This window comes from Miniopterus natalensis, chromosome 1, assembly GCF_054644295.1.
Source record: "Miniopterus natalensis isolate mMinNat1 chromosome 1, mMinNat1.hap1, whole genome shotgun sequence".
NCBI lineage: Eukaryota > Metazoa > Chordata > Mammalia > Chiroptera > Miniopteridae > Miniopterus > Miniopterus natalensis.
The window spans coordinates 130,634,905-130,658,831 of NC_142081.1; the positions used below are offsets into that span (position 1 = coordinate 130,634,905).

The 23,927-nt window shown below is 36.2% G+C and overlaps 1 protein-coding gene across 1 annotated transcript in view; it reads left to right on the forward strand.

Annotated features, from left to right (window-relative positions):
• Positions 1-22,998, forward strand: part of LOC107542443 (pre-mRNA-splicing factor 18) — a 28,818-nt gene extending 5,820 nt beyond the window's left edge. Inside the window, exons 3-10 of the mRNA XM_016219755.2 lie at positions 573-677; positions 3,361-3,474; positions 8,256-8,402; positions 9,804-9,872; positions 11,243-11,383; positions 11,512-11,583; positions 14,022-14,177; positions 19,656-22,998. Coding sequence (XP_016075241.1) covers positions 573-677; positions 3,361-3,474; positions 8,256-8,402; positions 9,804-9,872; positions 11,243-11,383; positions 11,512-11,583; positions 14,022-14,177; positions 19,656-19,736 — 885 coding nt within the window. The 3' untranslated portion in view covers positions 19,737-22,998. The remainder of the gene's footprint in view (positions 1-572; positions 678-3,360; positions 3,475-8,255; positions 8,403-9,803; positions 9,873-11,242; positions 11,384-11,511; positions 11,584-14,021; positions 14,178-19,655) is intronic.
• Positions 22,999-23,927: the final 929 nt, after the last annotated feature.

Here is a 23,927-nt window from a genome sequence, read left to right on the forward strand (position 1 = left end):
AGTTTTGTGGACAAGTTCTGTTTAGCATTGGAAATTTTCTACATGTCCAACAGTGATTTCTGTGCACTTGGAATAATACCTTTCAAAAAGTAGACTAGGAAAAAGCTGGATATTGAGGCTCCACAGGTTTCTGTTAGCAGTTATTTTCTTTGGCCTTCATTTAAAACCCAGGGCAAGGATCAGACAACCCTGTAAGATGATTTTCTCAAAAAGGAGAAGTTGATTGTTTTTTGAGAAAAAAGTAAAATTCCTTAGAGTCAAGGGAGAAAGTGAGTCTAAGTTTCAGCTCTTTTAAGGTTTTAATTTTGGACATCATTATACTTAATGTCACTTTTCTGTAGCAAGTGTCTCTGATGTGCATGCTTTCTATTTGTGCTGTCCCTGAAATGGACAAATTTGATAAGCTCTTAAAAGCTAGACATTTATTATGAACTCTTTCCTTGAAGGAAACATTTAGAAGACCTTTAATAATTAAAACATGTTTAACTTTCGTGAACAGCTCATCTAATAGAATGATAAATATTAACTCTATTTTAGGAGCTGAATTTCATTTTTTTTTCCTATTAATATAGATACAGCCAAAAGAGGAGGACCAGAAACCATTAACTTCATCGAATCCAGTATTAGAACTTGAACTAGCAGAGGAAAAATTACCTATGACTCTTTCTAGGCAAGAGGTAAGTTTATATACATCCGCCTGGCAGGTGTGGCTTAGCTGTTGAACATTGACCTTTGATACAGGAGATCACCGTTCGATTCCCGGTCAGGGCACATGCCTGTGTTGTGGGCTCGATCCCCAGTGAGGGGCGTGCAGGAGGCAGCCAATCAATGATTCTCTCATCATTGATGTTTCTATCTCTCCTTTTCCCTTTCTCTCCCAGTAAAGACATATTTAAAAAAAGAAAAAAAAAAAGAGGTAAGGTTATATAGTGTTTTGTCAAAAAAAGAAAACTCTGCACAGCATTTGCAGTTATCTCTAGTTCTATCCAATAGTTTTATGTCATTATTTCCCATATAAGATAACTTACTGAACTCAGTTACTTGTGCTGTTAGCCAGTTTTCTTCATGAAGTTCTAAATTATCTCTGCTTTTTTGATATTATTATGTTAAACTTTTAAAAGTATCTGTTCTAGGGATTTAAAGTACAGAATAGGGAATATAGTCAATAATACTGTAATAATTATGTATGATACCAGGTAGGTAATGGAAATATCTGGAGAAACACTTATAAAGTATATGATTGTCTAACCACTACGATGTATACCTGAAACTAATACATAATAATATTGAATGTAAACTGTAATTGAAAAATAAAATTTTTCAAAAAAAAGTATCTGTTCTAAACTTTAAAAACTAAACACATTGTTTTAAATGTATATATTCTAAATAATTATACTTAAATTGTCTGAATTGTTTTAAATTATGTAATTTTTTATGACTATAATTTCCCATGATATTTTTAAAACCAATTTTTTCTTAATGGTCATTTAGATTGCTTCAGCATTTCCCTATTACAAATCATACTAAGAGGAATACCCTTCTATAGACATGAATGCGTGCATAATGATGTATGATTATTTCCTTTGGAAAATTTTAAGCATGATGATCTGGAATGTATGTACTAAATATTAAAGTCTATGTACATTTCCAAGACTTTTGATACATATTACCAGAGGGCGCTTTATCAGTTACACCAGGTTATATTCTCACCTGTAGTGTTTGCTCATGCTATGGTCAATACCAACTACTATTTCCTTTAAAAATATTTTTTAAAGATATTTATGTGATACAAAGAATTCAAACTATTCAGAAGGTACAAAACAAAAATGAACTTTGAACAAAAGGAAACTTTCAGAGGAAGGGATGGCTGACTCTGGAGGAAAGGATGGCTGACTCTGGAAGCTGTCTTGTGAAAATTAGAGGAAGGTATTTTGAATACTTAGCCTGAAGAGAGGAATATTAGAGGCTTTTTAGAGAATTTATTGACCACAGCTCTAATTTTGAAAGGAAATTGTGTATTCTCTGTGGTTTCATAAAGTAGAGCTAAGATACATGGGTAGAAGTTTAAGGGAGGTAGATTTTAGTTTATTTTGAGAAGCAAAATAAAAATGGGGTGAGCTGTTTCATGAAGAGATGCGATTCCTGACAGTTGTTGGACAGGGACCTGACAAAGGTGTTTGTGAGGTCAATTCTTTTTTTTTTCCTTTTTTAAAAATATATCTTTATTGATTTCAGAGAGAGGAAAGGAGAGGGAGAGAGAGAGAAACATCAGTGATGAGAGAGTCACTGATCAGCCACCTCCTGCACACCCTCAACTGGGGATCGAGCCCACTACCCGGGCATGTGCCCTGACCGGGAATCTAACCCCAATCACCTGGATCCTAGGTTGATGTTCAACCGCTGAGCCACACCCGGCCGGGCGAGGTCAATTCTTCATTGATTAGAGAAAGCAATAGATGACCTCTTAAGTTTCTTTCTTTCTTTTTTTTTTAATTGTCACCCGAGGATATTTTTTCTATTGCTTTTCAGAGAGAGTGGAAGGGGGGTAGAGAGAGACACACAGACATCGATGTCAGAGACACATTGATTGGTTGCCTCACACACACAGGATCAAGTCTGCAACCGAGGTGTGTGCCGTTGGCTGGATTTGAACCTGAGACCCTTCAGTCTGCAGGCTGATGCACTAACCACTGAGAAAACCGGCTAGGGCTTAAATGTCTTTTTAATACCAAGCTTCATTTAATCTATTGGGAGGCCTACCATTGGTTTCTAGGTGTACTCCTAAGTAAAGTTATTGTGTGTGTTTTTTTATTTTATTTGGATCAAGCTTTATTAATTATAATTTTGTTTCTTTTATGAACTATAGTGTATATATAACGTATAAAACATGTTCAATGTAATGGATAATTATAAAACAAACACCTGTATAACCATCATCTAAGTCAAGAAATAGAATATTATTATCGGCCTCTGAAAAGCCCTGCATTTGCCCCAGGGACAAGTGTTTGGTTTAAATGTAGTATTGCAATGCTGACCTTGGGTGTGGTCACTGAGTTATCAGCTGACTTCAAACTTTATTTTCCTTCTCTATATGAATATTATCACTTGCTCCCATCTTAATGTTTTTCTTATGTATTCTTCTTCTGTTACTTTACTGAAACGGCCCAAGGACCTAAACTGTTAGGGCTATTTAAGGTGTGACAATGACTCATTATATTTGTTCATGGAAAATTAAAGAAAAAACAAACAAAACTTTTGCATTGACATTTCAAAATAAATGTTTGGTCACTTAAAATTGGAATTACTATTACTAATAACATAAGGAATTACTACTATCTTTTGGCTGTTTTTTTTAAATAGGTTATCAGAAGATTGAGAGAAAGAGGAGAACCAATCCGACTATTTGGAGAAACTGATTATGATGCTTTTCAACGTTTAAGAAAAATAGAGATCCTGACACCAGAAGTTAACAAGGTGAGAAGTCAGAATAAAGCTAGAAGAATACCGCTGTACCACATAAACTAGAATAGTGTGGAGTTTTATGGAGTTTGACCAATTGCATTATTAAAGGAAAAAGCGGAAAAAGTTGCCAGGTTACTGCTGGTGAATGTAAGGTGTGTGGTTTTTTTTAATTTTTAAAAAAGCACATAGCTTAAGCATACAGTTCAGTGCATTTTGACAAATACATACAAGTTGGTAACCAACCTTATGAAGACCTAGAACATTTTCATCACCCAAGGAAGTTCTCCACTGCTCCTTCTTGGCCAGTTTCCATATTCCTCTTTCTCCTTTCCTGGGCAAAATTCTATTGCCATAGGTTAATTTTGCTTATTCTATTTCTTATGGATGAAGTGTTAGTGTCTCGTTTCTTTTGATTGGCATAGTATTTTTTAGATTCATCTCTGTTACTGCGGTTATCAGTAGTTTCTTTTCATTGCTGATGGTATTCAGTCATATGAATATACCATAGTATGTTTTCAACTTTGGGCTGTTACGAATGAAAGTGTTCTGGACATTCTTATACAAGTCTTTTTTGAACCTATGTTTTATGTCTCTTGGATAATACTGAGAAGTGGAATTGCAGAATGGTAAGACTAAATGTATGCTTAACTTTTTAAGAAATGCCAAATATTTTCAAATGCCATCAGCATTTTTGTTAGTCTTTTAAATTTTAACAGTTTTTCTGTGTAATAGTATCTCATTGTGGTGGTTTTCACATTTCCCTGATAACTAAAGATTATGAGCATCTTTTCATGGACTTACTGGATGTATCTTTCTCTTGTGGTGTGTGTTAAAGTTTTTGTTCATGTTTTAATTGGGTTGTTTGTCTTTTTATTTTTGAGTTGTAGGAGTTATATATTCTGGATATAAGTCCTTTGTGAGATACAGATGTAAGTTTTGTGACTATTTTCTCCTAGTCTGTGGCTTACCTGTTCTCTTATTGGTGTCTTTTGAAGGGGAGGAGAGTTTTAAATTTTGATGAAGTCTACTTTATCAGCTTTTGGTTTTATGGTTATGGCTTTTGGTGGTTTGCTTAAGAAACCTTTGCCTGTCCCAAGGTCTTAAAGAAATATTCTTCTGGATTTTCTTCTAAAAGCTCTGACATTTAGAGCTCTGATACTGTTTTATGGCTTAGCATATGGTCTGTTTTGGTGAACATTCCATGGGCTCTTGAAAAGAGTATGTTTTATGCTTTGGATAAATAAATGTCAGTTACAGTAGTGTTGTTCAGACATTCTGAGGCTTTATTAACTTATCTACTTGCTCTACCAATTACTTAGAAACAGGTATGGTTATCTATGGCTATGCCACCCAAAACTTAGTAGCTTAAAACAATTTATTATTATAAAACCTTTTTTGGTAATCTCTGACTGTAACAAACCATTCTGAAACCTAGTAGCTTAGAATGACTTACTATCTCTCATGGTTCTGTGGTTTGATTGGGCTAAGCTGGGCAGTTTTTGGCTCAGGATCTTGCATGTGATTGCAGTCGAATGGCTAACGTCATCTGAAGGCACCACTGGACCAGTCTTCTAACTTAGCATAAAACCTTGAAGGTTCATCCATGTTGTAGCATGTGTCAGAATTTCTTTTTTTTAAAAGGCTGAAATATATTCCATTGTATGTATGAGCCCCAATTTGGTTATCCATTCATCCTCGACGGATGTTTGGGGTGTTTCTACCTTTTGGCTATTGTTAATAAAGCTGCTATGAAGATACATGTACAAATACTTCTGTTTTAGTTTCTCCTTTTACTTCTTGTGTGTGTATATCCAGAAGTGGAATTGCTAGATCATTTGGTGATTCTGTGTTTGACACTTATTTTCCCAAAGCATAAATGACTTTTTAAAAATTTTCTTCATTTATATTATTAATGTTAAAAGCTATTTGTTTTTCTTTATTCTTAGTCCTTTCTAACACTTTCTTAATCTGAATTCTTGGAAAGAGTTAGTGGTTTTTATAATGCCTCTTTTCACCAACATTTATTTCTCTTCTATATTCAGAGTCACTTTCCTTTTTAAAAGATAGAATAAAATTCTGCTGTGAACTATTAAGTTTTTATCTCACTTAATTTTTTTACTAATGTTTTATTACTTTAAAAATCTTCTGGCTTTTAATATTAATTTATTACACTAGATTCTAATCTTGTTCAAGTCTGTGTCAAATACAGAATTTCTTATTTGTACATTTTAAAAAATTCAGGTATAATTGACACACAACATATTAGTTTCATGTGTACAACATAATGATTCGATATTTGTGGATATTGCAAAATAATCACCACAGAAAGTCTGGTTAACATCCAATACCATACACAGTTACAAAATTTTTTTCTTGTGATAGAATTTTTAAGAGTTACTCTCTTAGCAACTTTCAAATATGCAATGCAGTATTATTAACTGTAGTAACCATGCTGAACATTACATCTTCATGAATTATTTTATAACTGGAACAGTCTTTTTATCCTCACCCAAGGACATGCTTATTGATTTTAGAGAGAGAGAGAAACATCGATGTGAGAAACTTTGATTGGTTGCCCCCCATATGTGCCCTGACCAGGAATTGAACCGGCAGCCTTTTTGGTGTATATGTCAGTGCTCAGCCTTTTTGGTGTATATGTCAGTGCTCCAACCAACTGAGCCACCTGGCTTGGACTGGAAAAGTCTTTTAAAAAGTTGATAAGAACTTAAGTTTGAACATATTCTAAAGCTCTACATTTTTACTTTACCCAACTCACATTTTATGTTTTTGATGTCACATTTTACATCTTTTTATCTTGTGCATCCTTTAACTAATTATTGTAGTTATTATTTTTACTGTTTTTGTCTTAACCTTCATACTAGCTTTATACGTGATTAATTCACTACCTTCACTCTGTATGTACCTTTACCAGTGAGATTTATACTTTCATATTGTTTTCTTATTAATTAGCACCCTTCCTTTTCAGTGTAAAAAAATCCCTTTAGCATTTCTTGTAAGGCCAGGTTAGTGGTGATGAACTCCTTTAGCTTTTACTTGTTTGGAAAACTCTTTATCTTTCCTTCAATTCTGAATTATAATTTTTCCAGGTAGAGTGTTCTTGGTTGGAAGTTTTTTCTTTCAGTACTTTGACTATATTGTGCCACTCTTCTGGCCTGCAAAATTCCTGCTGAAAAATCTGCTGATTGTCTTATGCGTGTTTTGTTGTATGTAGCAAGTTGTTTTTCTCTTGCTCCTTTTAAGAATCTCTCCTTGTCTTTATCTTTTGACAGTTTAATTATAATGTGTCTTGATGTGGGTATGTTTAACTTTTTGAGGTATTGCCAATAGTTTTCCTCAGTAGCTCCACCATTTTACATTTCCAGCAGTGCACAGTGTTCCATTTATTTATATCCTAGCCATCACTTGTTATTTTCTGGGTTCTTTTTGTTGTTGTTTTTTGTAGATAATAGCCATCCTAATGTATGTGAAGTGATATTTCATTGTAGTTTTGATTTCATGTTTCTACTTGCTAATATGCATCTTTTCATTTGCTGATTGGCCTTTTGCATGTCTTCTATTCAAATCCTTTGCCCATTTTTGATGGAGGAGGGCGGGTGGGTGGGTGGAGGGGGAGAGAGTAACCAAAGAATTTATATGCATATATGCACAACCCAAGGACACGGACAATGGTGGGGAGAGGGACTGGGGAGGGGAAAGGGACGGGGTGAAACGGGTCATTGGGGAGAAAAAGGGACATCTGTAATATTTAAACAAAATTAAAATTAAAAACAAAACAAAAAAAACAAATCCTTTGCCCATTTTTAATCATGTTGGTTGATTTTTGTTGTTAAGTTCTAAGTATTCTATGTGTTCTGGATATCAGTCCTTATCAGATACATGATCTGCAAGTATTTTTTCTCTTTTCTTGGGTTATCTTTTCACTCTATTGACAGCATCTTTGATGCATAAAAGTGTTTAATTCTGATGACATTCAGTTTATCTCTTTTTGCTGTAGTTGTTGCTCATGCTTGTGGTGGTGTATACAGGAAATCATTCCCAAATCCAGAGTCATGAAGCTTTCTTCCTATATTTCTTTTAAGAGATTTACAGTTTTAGCTCTTACATTTAGGTCTTTGATTGCTTTTGAGTTAATTTTTGTATATGGTGTAAAATAAGGGTCCAGCTTAAGGCTTTCTTTTTTCTTTTTGTTAACCCTTACCCGAGGATATTGGAGAGTGAAAGGGAGGGAGGTAAGAAGGGAGAGAGAGAAAGAGAGAAATATCAACGTGAGAGAGACACATCAATTGGTTGCCCCCCACATGCAGCCAGACTGGGGCCAGGGATCAAACCTGCAACCCAGGTATGTGTCCCTAACCGGGAATTGAACCTGAGACTGTTTGGTGCGTGGGCTGATGCTCTAAACACAGAGCCACACCAACCAGAGCTTAAGGCTTTCATTTTTATGAGTCACAAACTGGATGTGAATAAAATGTGGATGTTGCTGGTGTTAGAAATACAGTGATAACCTAGGATATAGAGGAGACACTAGTTTTATACTGTTGACTTTTCTGAATGTTTTCAGAGTTCAGAGTAGTCTTCATGTGGTTCTCAATGATTATTGTTCTACCATTTAAGTTGTAATTTTGATGTGGTCATGAGAGGAGGCAAGTACAGGGTTTACCTACTCTGCCATCTTGACTGGTAGTCGAGATGAATTATACTGTTAAGTAGTGAAAAGCCAAGTGAAAGATCAGTGAAATTTCATACTAGGTGTAATTTTTCACCTTTCTCAGGGGTTGAGGAATGATCTGAAAGCAGCTTTGGATAAGATTGATCAGCAGTACCTCAATGAACTTGTGGGTGGTCAAGAACCTGGAGAGGAAGACACACAGAATGATTTGAAAGTTCATGAAGAAAACACCACAATTGAAGAGTTAGAGGTAATCTCTACACCCACTTTACCTCATCTCCTATCACACCTTTCATTCCCTGCAGCAAATGGTTGAGTTCATCAGATTGCTCAGTTCAGAGCACACTATCATCTTTGGTCATTAGAAAGGTCCTTCTTTCATTTCATGCTTTGATTCATTCAGTCCCTTTTTTCTCATTCTCTACTCATATTCCCCTGTTTCCTGCCTTTTAAAAGTAGTCATTCTGATATGTTTGATGTGTATTGTTTTATTTGTTATTGGTCTTCTAAAACTAGTAGCGTTTTGTGAGCACATGTTTTTTATTTCCATAAATGGTATCATACTAAGAAATTTGTCTTTCTGCTTTTTACTTTTTCTTTTCATACTTTGAACTGTGTTTTTTAATATCCATCCTTGATGCCTTATCTAAATCTTTGTTTTTAACTGCTAAGAAATAGTTTATATCCTGTGACATTCCCTGCCTTTTACTTTTGTTCCCCCATAATGATGGACAACTAGATTGCTCCCAGCTCCCTGTTGCCACAAACAGCTTTGTGATGAATAATCTTGTACCTCTCCCCTATGGACTCAGAAGTGGGATTGTGGGGTTTATATATATTTAACTAGTCTAAGTACTGCTCTCCAGATGGTTATACTAGTCTGTACCCCACCAGCAGGGTGTGTCTCACATCCCCAACCCCTGTCAACACTGGGCAATCTTTTGCTTTATAATTATGGCAGTGTGTTGAATGTGGAGTGATATATGCAATCTCAATTAAAGAGCAATGTTGTATTATCCAAATATCTAGCTTGAGCAAATAATATGGCTTAGTTTAAAGCTCTTAATACTTAATAAATTGTAAAGCGTTAGTTTTTTCCCTCTCATTCCTTGCTCTCGCACATGTTGATATCATAGTTGAGGAGGATGTCCTTTTAATTGCATCCTCCCCCCCACCACAACACCTATCTGTGGACTCTAAATTTTATTGGAATAACTGATGTGAGCAACCAGTTCTTTGTGGTTTTGCGGGGTTTTTTTCCTTTAACAACTTTATTGAGAAATTTGCATACCATACAATTTACCAATTTAAAGTGTACAATTGAATGGTTTTTAGTACATTCATGGTGTGGTATAGTTATCATCATAATCTAATTTTAAAACAATTTTATTCCCCTGAAAAGAAATCTCATATGCATTAGCAGTCACTCCCCTTACCCCTTCTTCTGTCTTTTGATTCATAAGACAACATGCTTTCAAAATTTAAATGGCAAATTGATGTTTTTAAAAAAATTTATTCAGAAATTCTATTAGGTTTTTAAATAGAAATTGGACAGTCTGTGTAATAAAGAGCCATGTTTAGACTGGTGTTGATAACATATATATTCTGTTGTTGCTCTTTACTAATGAGCAGGAGCATTATTTTTCTTCAGGCATTGGGAGAATCTTTAGGAAAAGGTGATGATCATAAAGACATGGACATCATTACCAAATTCCTTAAGGTATGTACTTTTAGGCTAAGAAAGGAGGACATTTTGGTTGGTTAAGAAGATTTTATATTTTTGGATTGTCAAGAGTTAGGCTGGGAAGGGAACGCTCAATAAACATTTCTGGCATGAACACTGTTTATGTTATTGCTTTGCACTTGGGTATAGAGGTTGACCGAAGACAGTGTCTATTTCTGTTCCTCTTGCCACTTTTTAAGAAAGCTGACTTATTAACATAAACACAAGGAAAAGAATTACAGCAGTGGAATGAACAAGAAATTTGGAGAGTTCTGCATTTTTTCAAAGCACTCTAGGAAGGAGTGCAGTGAGGGGAGCGTTCTAGAAGTTTTTATGAGAGGCGTTGACAGGAAAGGAAGGAGGTAGGAAGACATTGGCAGTGATAAAAGCAAACACATCAGTAACCTTTTAGAGACTTCATTTTCTCACTTCTACAGATAGCTGCTTATTCATCCTATAATATGCTCATTCCATCTTCTCAGCATTTCTGTCTTTAGTAGTTTAGGTAGCGTATGTGCAAATCCCAGATTCATTTCAGCATTTATTCATAAATTGTGTTCAGGCCATGAGATTTAAATGCAAGATATGCTTTTACTCGCATTTATAGTTTAAATACAACATATGAGTTATCAAGATTCTGAATCTGTTGAGGAAATGATATGGAACTAGGTAGGGCATAGGGACTAATTATGAACTAGAATTTTCTCTTAGTGTGACAGCCTTTCCTTATATAGGATTGTACAGAGATTGCCACTAGGGGAGTATGTTCTCCTCAGCCTTCACAGTTTATCTGCCTCTAGAAGGGTGCTCCTTATACAGCTAAATCCAAGGGGCACTGTGGTAGTTTTCTGGGGTAGGGGAGGGTGTGGGTCATAGCTTCTTTTATTTCTGTTTCTTTTTTTCTTTCCTGATCTTTTAGTTAGGCATTTTAGTGGGAATTTTTAATTGAATTGTTGTCTCTACTGCAGAAGTAGAAAGTTCAGATACTGTAACATACTTGGGGGGTTCATTACATATCACAGCACATATAGTATTATGGCTGATAATCTAGGTGGGGTGAATCTTATGTAATAGAAATACTAGTAAAAGTTTATTCCTATCAAATAGCTATTCATGTAATTTGGTAATTCTTTTGGGGGAAAATGGATTGTCTTTGAGCTAGGAATATATGTGGAGTAGGTATTACTTCAAAACATATGAGAGAATAAGCAGGTATAGTTCATTCATTAAATATTAGTGGATGATATTATAATCAGTTGAGAAATTTACTCTAAGGATGATGGTTATTGTTTTGTGTTTTAGGGAACTTTAAACTTGTTCAACCACTGGGTGGCATTGTAGTCTAATTTTACCCATTCTTTCAACAGTTCCTTCTTGGTGTTTGGGCTAAAGAATTGAATGCCAGAGAAGATTATGTGAAGCGCAGTGTGCAGGGTAAACTGAACAGTGCCACTCAGAAACAGACCGAGTCCTATCTTAGACCCCTTTTCAGAAAGCTGCGGAAAAGGGTGAGGTGTCTCAAAAAATGCTTTTATTAACTGATTTTTAAAAATAGAATATATAAAATTGGAATAAATGCAGTCTATAACTACACAGTAGCTTCTAAAATTAGTTATGCTTTTTTTTTCTTTTCCAGAATCTTCCTGCTGATATTAAAGAATCCATAACAGATATTATTAAATTCATGTTGCAGAGAGAATATGTGAAGGTACATTACCATGCTATGCATTGGAAGTATGGTTATTTGTCTGTCTAGGTTGGGTACATAATATGTTCATTTAGTGTGGGAGAGTTTTACATAGGAGACTTAAGAATAAATGTAAAATGAATTAGTAGTTAAAAAATAAAACTTTTATTTTCTTATGTATTGTCAGCTTTATTGTGGGGCATTCACTGTTAAACTTTCAGACCACACTGTATGTTTTAGTCATTTAAAAATATATATATATTTTTATTGATTTCAGAGAGGAAGGGAGGGAGAGAGAGAAACATCAATGATGAGAGAGTCATTGACTGGCTGCCTCCTGCACGCCCCCCCTACCGGGAATCGAGCCCACAACCTGGGCATGTGCCCTGACCAGGAATTAAACCAGGATCTCCTGGATCATAGGTCAATGCTCAACCGCTGAGCCACGCTGGCTGGGCTGTTTTAGTTCTTTTTAAGGTAGGTGTAAAGATTCTTCAGATCATGTATTGGATATGGGCAAGGTGCATTTCATGACTGGGATAGAATTTCAGAATTTGTAGATGGTTGGTTACAGCTTGGAACAAATTTTCCCATAGAAACAATGTTACGTAGTTATAAATACCTACTTAATTTGTAATATAGCTGAACTGTTGTACTAGTGATACAATGGAATTTGACCACCCTTTATAGTTGTTTCTATGAGAAATGTTCCAAGTCAGGCTCCTAGCCTTCATGTCTCCTATTTCAGGACTGCAGCAGTAGCAGAACCCTTGTAAGGGAAGATTTCCCCCTTGCTCCAGTGTCTTTCCTGCTGAATGGGCTCTGGCACAAGGTGGCATGGGGAAAGCACTGGTGGCCATGTGCTGCTGGGGTAGAGTTTAGAAAGGGGAGAATGGAAGGCTGTCAGTTGGTGGAGGGGAACAAGAAGAGAAGGGCCTAGTGCCCCAGTAGTGGAGATTGGAAATGGGACATTGCTTAGTGGGCCATGAGCTGAGGGTGAAGAGGGGGCTTCTGGTGGCTGTGCCTCCTGAGAGAGCAGCAGTAGAGAATTTCAGCAGCAGTTCCTGGACAGTTCCAGAACAGTAGACAGGTTCTGACAGAAAAGTGGGAATGATATTTCTGTGCTCTGAGTATCTGTGCTCAGAAGGGACTGCTGGCATTCTTGGGTGACTGGTGGTCTCCTTGATCAGAGCCTCATGCTAATGAGGCTAAAGTATTGTTTTTATTCCTTCTATATGAGAGCCAGTTAGTTTCATCAAGAAAAATTTTTTCACGGCTATAAACTTTATTGGATAGTTTCTGTTAGTTGCATACTGCTTACTAAGGACAGCATTGGAATGGATGAATAGGTCACCATCACTGCACAAAGAATTCAGATCACTTGCCTTTCCTGTTGTTACGTTTTCATAAATGAGAATCAGGTGAGAGTTTATTTTGTGTAAACTACAGAAAGAACCACGAAATAACCTATTTGGACAGTTTCCTTTGGAAATTTAGGGAAACTAAATATTGGAAATTTTATCAGTTAATATCCAAGGTTAAAATTAACATATGTGGGTAACTGATAAAAATGTGTATATGCCCTTTTAAAATTAAGCTTTAAAAAAATTGAGTAGAACAAATTCACATTTATCATAGGGTAGAAATGATCTTTCAGTTAATCTATTTGTAGTACCTGAGTTTTAAAAAATCTACTCCGCATGTCAAACACTTAAGTGTTTGATGTTTTTAAATTAAAATCTCTTTGAGGCCTGGCTATATAAGCATCTGTGAGCCCCTCAGGGCCGTTTAGAATTTCCTCGCTTTCTATTTTGTTCTACTACTTCTTTTCCTTCCTCACAAGTCACCAGGTTTAGTTTAGAAAGAGTTGTTTGTCTTCATGGGTTTATGTCTTTACATTTTGTAACTTTTATTTTAAGGTTCTTGACAGGTGGGAGGGTTGGGGGCCCGAAGTGAACCGACCTCATCCTTTAGCAGTTTGACTCCAGGGCCTTTATTTAATCTGTTTACATATCTGCCCTGGGCCCTATGTAATATGGACATAGTTTCCAGATGGATTATGGAAAACTGTCTTCTGTATGTCCACCTGTGGAGGAGACTAGGTGGAAAGGAGATCCACACTAGAGTTTCTTTCAGTACATCAAATTATCTACCTGGTAATTCCAGATTGAAATGCATTAATTTTCATGCACAAAGGCTACAGAGGAATGTTTGTGTTTTCACTCATAAGGTTAGCTTTGGTTTCTGTTTTACCATGGACGTTTGTGGTTCTGGGCAGGGCAGTCAGTCATTCCATATTTTAATTTCTTTTGTTTAAGTAAGGAGAATGGTAATATTTTCAACATGCTTAAGAGATGGATGAAAATTACCTCATAAAGAGTTGTGAAATACTTGAAATAAAAATTTGGACCAACACAATATTTCTACTTTTCTTATCTCTCCTTAATGTTTCATACTAGGCTAATGATGCTTATCTTCAGATGGCCATTGGAAATGCCCCTTGGCCCATTGGTGTCACTATGGTTGGTATCCATGCCAGAACGGGTAGGGAAAAGATTTTCTCCAAGCATGTTGCACATGTTTTAAATGATGAAACACAGCGGAAATATATTCAGGTAAGCAATTTGGAGGGAAAGACATTTCTCTTGATGTTAATCTCCAATTCCAAAACTGTGTATTTTGAGACCAAAAGAGTTATAGCAAATAGGACATAGCATGATCAGATATAAGTCCAGTTCATATAAATACTTGTGTTTAAGACATCTTCACTGAATAAAATAAAAATTTTTAGGTTTCAGGTATGGTGCAAGGCAGGGTGGAGGGTTATGCTTTAGTTACCTTAGCACTGAAATAAGACTATTGTAGTTTGCTTTGGGAGTTTAGTGAAGAGCAGCAAACTTAGAGTATTTGCAGTAAATCTTGTTTTGTTACTTTTAAGGTATATTTAACATCTACTAGGATAAAGGGTATGAGTAGTAAAAATTTGGCTTTAATGAACATAATTTTTAAGTCACGTATAACAACACTTCTCTACACAGATGGCTGTAAAGTATTTATAGTTTATTTTCTTAGTTGTATATACCTCACATGAGTTTGTGTGCACTGTTACTAGTTCAGTTTTTCTTCATAGTGGGAAAAAGAAGCTCTAAGCTTTTGCCAAATTGTCAAGAACCCCAAGTTGTATCTGTATAATGACTTTTGCTGGATGTTAATTTTAAAGCTTGAAGATGATATTCTGAAAGTTTACTTAAAATTTAAAATTCACTTAAAATGCATAAAGTGCATTCATATTTTGTGCCAGAGAATTACTATCATATTCATGGATTATCTTTTTGTTTGTATTTCAGTTCCAAGTGGTAAATGTTCATTTGTATTATGCCTTATTCACATATATTAGCATTTTAAAAAAGGATTTCAACCTGATTCTCTGATATAAACTGTAGAATTTATAGAGTTTAATATACTTATGAAAATTTTAGGATGTTGTTATTTTTTTAAGTAGTCTCCAGTGACTATATTGAAGGCAAGAAGCTTTTAGTTAGGAAAAAATGTTGTTTGGCTTTAACAATCAAAAACAATTCCAGTGATTAAATTTGCTTTGTGTGGTCAGCTATAACCCTGGTCAAAGCTATAGTGTGTATAAGAATTCATAGAATTAGATAAATTTTCTTAATTAAAGAGCATTTATTTTTAAAGTAACGGTACCTCCCCATAAACTGGTTTTGTAAAAGTATACCTGGTATGTATGTATGTATTTATTCACTTATTTTTATGAGTTTATTTGAGCCAAATTGATGACATATGCTGGGGGGAGCAAGATCTCAGATGCTCCCTACCTAATTCATATTTATTTTTAAAGCTTTCTGGTTTATATTGGAAGCTACATAGTGACCTTTCCCCCTCACTTGTTCATCCTTTTTAGCTGTTACCTTTTCATTTAAGAAAAGGTCTTTTTTGTCCTGAACATGATTAGGGAAAGTTGGTGAACATACTATACCTGAACTTTGGGAAGATGTTTGACCTAAACCTAATAATATTTTTATAGACAGTTGTAGACATGACAATAGAATGAGGTGACTCAGCTTGTTTAGTGAGGGAAGCAATGGAGAACTGAATAATTAATCCAGGTCTACTTTGGAGCATGCTAGTAACGTACACCATTAGTTCTTACCTCAGTACTGTTCTGTTCAACATTTTAATGACTGACAGAGAGGTATATTTATCAGATTTAGAGACAGGAAGAAACTAGAAGGAATAGGGTGTGAGGTAAGGTAGAAAAGAAACTGTCATTGTAGAAATTCTTGACAGACTGAAAAAAAGGACAGATTGCCATAAATAAATTTGGATCTAATAACCTAGTTGCTTGAGCATACATCTGAGCAGTGTATAAGAGGAAAAACTAGGGAATTTAGTGGACTGTAAGTTTAATAAAATTAGTAATATGATATGGCCACTGGAAAGTCTAATGATAGCTTATGTTACATTATTAGACACAATATTTTAGTGGTGGTTCCACAAATCAAGAACATAGTTCATGTTATACCCCCATAGTCTATAATGTACTGCACTTATGGTGGGTGCTCAATGAATATTTGCTGACTGAATGAATACTCTATAGGACAATGCATAGAAATAATTTATATTTGTGTTGTCTCCTTACTATGGGACCAAAGAGATTTTGCAGGAATTTTGTTATGATTTGTTTTATTTTTATTTTGAGCTTAAGAGTTGTTTGAATACTTAAATAATTACAGAGTAATTAAGAGTTCTAAATGCTTGATGATGTATCAGGTACCTGATATAACCATTACAAGGTGGTTTTTTACCCTTCCTCCTCAGACATCCAGATATGCTCTTCTGTTGCTGGGTTGTGCAGTTATAGCCACATACTGTTTTCCTACTAGGTCATGAAGTTCTCTCTTCTTTTAAAGCAGATGATATTTCATTGTATTATTTTGAGGAAAGAAAGTGAATTTGGGGGTAATACTAGTTAAGTACCAGGCAGGGTGCTATATATGCACTTTCATATTCGTATCTAATATAGGCCTGAACATAGTCAACCTTTGATCTCTGATAGAATTTCATTATTCTTGTTATTGTGATAGGAATTGGGTGATTTTAATTTTTGTGAACCCAAACTGAGAAACCTTAAAATAATTTGTGTCAGAAATGCTATTAGAAGTAATTAAAATTAAGTGCTTCTGTTCTTGGTAGTTGTTATTTTTAATGACTAATCAGTATTGCTGTAGATACATAGATTTTAGTAAGACATTTAACAGAGTCTCTCCTTAAAACAAGGACCTTTGAAAGCTGGTAGATAAAACAGTTAATAGGATTCCTTGCTGGCTGCAGAACTCTTCCCAGAACTGTTTTAGAGCTATCTAGAGCAGCATATAACAGGTTTCTGCCCTTGTCTCTGGCCTGTTTGTGAATTTGGATAATGACTTAGAACTGGTGGATGAGAAATCTAAGAGGAATAACTGAAAATGAAATGCCAACTAAGGGTTTTAAAAGATTACAGACTGAAGGATGAGTTGCAAGAGACTGAATGAATTTTAAGAGTGATAGCTCTTGTCATCAGGTAAAATTACCACTATAAAGTTATAGATTAGATAAGAACTGGCCTAACTGCAGAAGTGATAGAAAACACTTGAAATTTGTGAAGTCGTGGGAATTTGTGGTGTGTGTTGTAATTGTCTAAACGGAAGGTCATGGTAACAAAAAGTTACATAACAAAGGCGGTGCAGTAGCATGATACTGAATTCTGCAAGATTGGCCAGGTCACATATGGAATGTTGTACTCAGCTTTTACATTATTAAAATGTTTTTATTATACTATTTCGTGCATACGAAAGAACACACGTAACATATAAGTTATGAAGTAAACAAAACAGACATCTAAAGGCCTTGCCCTGCTGGAGTGGCTCAGTTGGTTGAGCGTCTTGTTCACTGAAAGGTTGCCAGTTCCATTACCATTCAGGGCACATACCTGAGTTGTGGGTTTGAACCCTGGTTGGAGTGCGTACAGAAGGCAACCAGTTGATGTTTCTCTCTTACATCAATGCTCCCCCCACCCCCTTCCTCTCTCTAAGCATGTCCTTGGGTGGGGATTAGAAAATAAATAAATGCCTTAATCCTGATTTAAGAACTAGAGCGTTTTGAAGATCATGGATCTGTATTTTCCTTCTCTACCCCAGAAGTAACCATTATCTTGAATTTATATTTGTCATTTCCTTTTTCAAAAATAATTCTGCCATGTTATGTGTGTATTTCTAAGCAATGTTATTTTTATTTGTTTTTTAGTTTTATTTATTTTTGTTGTTTATTTTTGTTTAAAATATTACAGATGTCCCTTTTTCTCCCCAATGACCCATTCCACCTCGCCCCATCTCCCTCCCCAGTTCCTCTCCCCACCATGTCTGCGTCCTTGGGTTGTGCATATATGCATATACATTATTTGCTTAATCTCTCCCCCTCTGCCCACCCACCCTCCTCCATCCCTCTGACATTCGTCAGTCTGTTCTATGCTTCCATGTCATTGAATTTAATCTGTTCATCAGTTTATTAAGTTCTTTAGATTCCACATATAAGCAAGATCATGTGATGTTTGTTTTTCTCTGCCTGGCTTATTTCACTTAGCCTCATATTCTCCAGGTCCATCCATACTGTCCCAAAGGGTACGAGATCCTTCTTTACAGCTGCATAATATTCCATGGTATATATGTTCCACAGTTTTTTTATCCACTCATCTACTGATGGGCACTTGGGCTGTTTCCAGATCTTAAGTGCCCATCAGTAGATGAGCTTTTTAGTATTAAAATGCTATTATACTGTATGCAGCCTTTGCCCTTTGCTGTTTACATTCAACATTGTTTCTTTTTTTTCTTTTCTTTTTTTTATTAAATATATATTGATTTCAGAGAGAGGAAAGGAGAGGGAGAGAGAGATAGAAACATCAATGATGAAAGAGTCATTGATCGAGTCCGCAACCTGGGCATGTGCCCTGACCGGGAATCGAACCCTGATCGCCTGGATCCCAGATCGACGCTCAACCGCTGAGCCACGCTTGGCCGGGCTCAACATTGTTTCTAAGATTCATGTCTGTCAGTGGTCTCAACCAGAATTCCCCATCTGGACCATAGGACACAGAAGATAGTTTATATGCCTAATATGTTTCTCAAGGGTGGCACATATGTAGCACCCCTTAGATACACAGGAGAGGAGCTGTCTCATTATATACAGTGGGTGCTTTATGCTAGGCAGTGGGGCTTAAATTCTCTACTTGAACCTAGTGGAGAAGGGCCATTTGGATATTTTTAACATCATTTGCAGGCCATACAAAATTATCAACTTAAAAATTAGCTATGAAAAAAGCTCCAAGATTTATTGAATTTCGAGTCCCACCTGCTGTTACCTTGGCAGGGTCAGACCAAATGATTTCGTGGGCTATATATGGCCACAGGCCGGACATTCCCCACTCCTGTTCTAGGTAATTCATTTTGACTGCTATAAAATGTTCCATTTGTGAGCTTACTTTTTCATATGTTCTCTTACAATGGACATTTGGGTTATTTCCAGTTCTTTTGCTATTGTTGTTGTTATGTGAACAATTCTGCCATAACCATCATGTAAATATTTCTGGGTATACATGAATAAACGTTTCTGTAAATATACATCTGAGTGGTATTGCTGGGGACTGCCATATTTTATTTATTTATTAAATAATTATTTTGATTGATTTTCTGTATTTTTTTAAAAAATATTTTTAAAAATTGATTTTAGAGAGGAAGGGAGAGTGAGAAAGTAAGAAACATCAATGTTTGAGAGAAACATCAATCATTTGCCCCCTGTACACACCCTGACTGGGGATCAGACCTGCAACCTGGGTATATACCTTGACCCAGGATCAAACTGGTGACCTTTTGGTGCATGAGATGATGGGATGACATTCAACCAACTGAGCCACACTGGCCAGGGCTGGTGACTGCCATATTTTAATGGGGACATTGGTAAACAGAAGTGAGTACAGAGGAGGGCAATTAAGAAAAGTTTAACTGTATCATAACCAACCTTTATTTTTCTTATTTTCTTAGGGATTGAAGAGATTAATGACCATTTGCCAGAAGCACTTTCCTACAGATCCGTCAAAATGTGTAGAGTATAATGCACTGTGAGATCTGTGTACAATGTATAGATAACAATAAGAAACTTAAGGGAGCATGGTACGGACTTCTGGAATTACCAACAGGAATGAGGGAAGAAGAAAAATGGAGTTTCTAGACTCTGGGTTCTACCTAACTCTTGGTTTTACGAACTGTCTTGGGTCTCATATCACATCTGACTGCCAACTGATTTCTGTGTCTTTTATTTTAAATAGTCGAAAAGCTAAGTTCTAAAAGACTTTTCCTCATAATTTAAATGTGTAAACAGCGGTTACAGAAAGAGGTTTAAAATGACTCTTTCCCTTTAGAAGTGAAAGTTGCAGTTAGATGATTAAAAAGGAACATTTGAGGATGGTCTTAATTGTTTCTGTAAAATATGATTTTCACATTGTCTTTTATGTCCTATTTTTAGAAAATATTTTATATATTTCAACAAAAACATGGAACCATTTAAATGAAACTTCATAGTCCTTAAATGTTTCTAAACTTTCGCCATCTTGCAATAGAACTTGAATGTAAATGTTATTACTGTTTACTCAAATGTTATTCTTTTCCATTTCAAAGCTTGTTTTTATCTTCTAAGGATTGTAAATTTCATATTCGTCATCTCTTGGGACATAGAATTAACAGGAAATAGAAGTTTGAAAAACAAAGATGGTATATTATACCAACAGAAGTTCAAATTAAGTAGCCCCAGTGCATCCAGGTGAAGGTGGGGAGATGGATTGTCAAGCCAGCCAAGAATGGGAACATTTTGATGTTGCTGTTTCTTCCTAAAATAGGACTGCCTGCAGGTTTCATCCTCATGAGACCTGTGGTGGACTGCAATTCCCAGCTCCATGCCTCCAAGCAGAAGAGAAAGGTGCCATGATTCTCTTTACTGCCCTAGACAGTAGGTCCTGGGTCTGATTTCCACAAATGAGGACTTCTGAATCTTGTACAGTGTCATATCTAGATATTTGTGATGAATCACTGTGACTTGGGAGGTGAGAGGATTCAGTTAACACAGGAAAGTGGGTAAGTAGAACGTTAGCTGACCAGGTGGAGAGGCGGTACCAGATAGTGGTAAGAGTGGGGTACTGCAGGAAGTCAGAACTTCTAGCTTCAAATTTTAGCTCTCTACCTACTGACTGCATGACTGTGAGGGAGTAACTTAATCATTCTGAGTCTCAGTTTCCTTACCAGCAAATAATAGTAATAGTCCATACCTCCTGGCATCATTGTTGTGTTTAAGTAAAAAAAAATGCTAGAACACTGCCTGGCAAATAAGAGCTCAGTCAACATTAGTTGTCATGGCCTTATTGTTGTTGTTAGAGTGAAGCCAAAGTAGCTGCCATGAGCCCCATGGTCAAGGGCAGTGTGTGCTCACATAATGTAACAACAGTGGTGGTGTTAGCAGCTACGGTACTAGTAGAAACATTTTTTGTGCATTTACTATATGCAGGCTCTAGGGTGCTTCCACTTTCAGCCAGCTCTGAGTTTACAAGGATAGAGGATGTCAGAGCTAGAGTCAGCTGAGTAGGTAGGTGGATGTAGCTTCACAGTCACTTATTCTGGCCCCTCTGGGGAAGGCTTGAAAGCTGGTTTTGGCCACTTGTGGTCCATGCCTGTGCCTGATTGTTTCTGCTGGTTATTTGCGTGGACGGTGGCTGAGGCCTACTGCGCTAGTTTGAATCAGGTTTCTCGTCCCCCAACCCACCCCACTTCCCATCCTGGAAACTGTTCCTTAAACTTCCCTAAAATAAGACAACAATCTAGACCAGTGATTTTTCAACTGGTGTGCTGTGGCACACTGGTGTGCCGCAAGAATTTTTAAAACATGCGATACCTGACTATTTAGGGCACTGATTTTTTTTCCCTTAGATTGTCAAATTAAAAAGTGACAGCAGTCAACACAACGGTAGCCGTCTGGTGTGAATGAATCAAATTCATACCTACTCTTTTGTCAGATCAGCAAAAAGTACATTTTTGTGTGTGCCGCAGAATTTTAGTAATTTATGTGTGCCATGAGATGAAAAAGATTGAAAACTGCTGATCTGGATTTTTGCTATGTAGTATTGTTTAGGACTTGTTTATAAATGTTGTTGACTGAGTACTCCCCACATTGCTTCTTCTTTTTTCACTAGGCCACAGGATGGCAGTCAGTTAATTTCATTTTGCCTTCCCACTTGCTGTTAGTTAATATGCCACATAAAAAAGAAACCATATTATGTGATAGCAGTACCTTCTAAAATTTATCAGGTATGGATAGATAGTTTAAAAAATAATTGTAACATATTTTATGTGCTGTGAATGTTAACCACTTTGGGCTTGGGTAGAGGGAGGCAGATTCAAACTTGTAGATCTTTCACAGAAAAGTTTTCCATTTCCCTGAATCTAAAGATTTCAGATGACTCCAAATATCATATGGGTAGATTAAAAAAGACCTCTTGCATTCTCTGAATCATGAAAATTGTACTTTAGCAGACACTACATACTGTTTTTAGCTTTTTCTAAAACAATGACGGCATATCTTTTAATCACAATCCTGAAATAGCTATATTCTTCCCTTCTTCCCCACCTCCTCAGACTCGTATCCAAAGGAGTTGTCTTTTTTTTTTTTTTTTTTTAAATATATCTTTATTGATTTCAGAGAGAGGAAGGGAGAGGGAGAGCGATAGAAACATCAGTGATAAGAGAGTCATTGATTGGCTGCCTCCTGCACGCTCCCCGCTGGGGATTGAGCCCCAACCCGGGCATATGCCCTGACTGGGAATCGAACCTCGATCTCCTGGATCCTGGGTCGATGCTCAGCCGCTGAGCCACACCGGCCGGGCAGGAGTTGTGTCTTCTTAATTCAAATTTAGTAAAACACTGGTTTTCCCTCAGAAGTCAATACTACATTTCCTAGGAAGGAGGAGTATTCTTGCCAACTGTAAAGACTGAGCAGTATTTTTCAGCATTGCAGGACAGAGTCTGCGGCAATCTGGAAGTCATGGCTGTGATTTCAGTCTTTGGGGAAAATAAAGTTGAGGCCAAAAATAACTGACAGAGAAAGACAGAGAACCATCTAGTTGTTGTAGGAAGAAGGGGGAGGTCCTGAGAGGCCAGAGCGAGGAAGGCAGCTGTCATTAATGAGACCTTAGGGTTTGTTGTGGGCTCTGAACTCTCAAATTTGGAGGAACAGGAACTAAGATTGATAGTACACTTAAAGTTAAATTCTTTCTGGTGATTTGTACTTTAGCACTTTAGATTGCCCTGGTATTTGACCTCAGTAAATATTTTAGAAATACAACTGTCTTTTTATTTGATAGAAAGTAATCATTTATCCTGAAAGTAAACTGGAAAAGACTATAAATTGGAAAAGACTATAGCTGAAGTATAATTTTAGCTTACAGCCTACAGACAGTTCTCCCACTCATATTATGACCATTAGCAAGTTTCACCAGCCTAGCTCTACCTCCTACGATCAACTTGATTGGAGAATTGTTTGTAGTTATATCAACATTCTCTATACCACCCATCCATCATTCTTTTAGGAGTTAACATTGTCATTACTGCTTTATGTTCCCTTTACATGCTAATTATAACCCAACAAGGCAGCCACACATATATTAACATATTAAACCATCCTTTATACAAGAAAAACCATCATCATAATGCACCTAATACCCCTACTATTAACCATTAACCCCAAGATCATTTTGTTGACATTGTATTGTAAGTATAAACAAAACATTAAATTGTAAATCTAATAATAGAATCTAAAATTCTTAATTATTGAAAAAGTATGCAAGAACTGCTAACTCATGCTCCTACACCTAATGTGGCTTTTTCAGACTTGGAGGATGGAGGTTATCCATTGGTCTTAGAAACCAGAAAATTGGTGCAACTCCAAATAAAAGTAGTAAATCTGTTTGCCTCAATAATTTCATTACTTAGATGCTAATTATACCAGTCATAATAACTGTCTCTAATGTTCAGAAATATATTCTATACCCAAACTATATAAAAACTATAATTTTATATGCCTTTATCACCAGCCTAATCCCTACTATAATGTTTATCTACTCCAGCCAAAAAATAATTTTTCTGATTTACTGATTTGAGAGAGAGAAACATCAATTTGTTGTTCCATTTATTTATGCATTCATTGGTTTATTCTTTTATGTGCCCTGACGGGGAATGGAACTCACAACCTTTGCATATCAGGATGATGCCCTG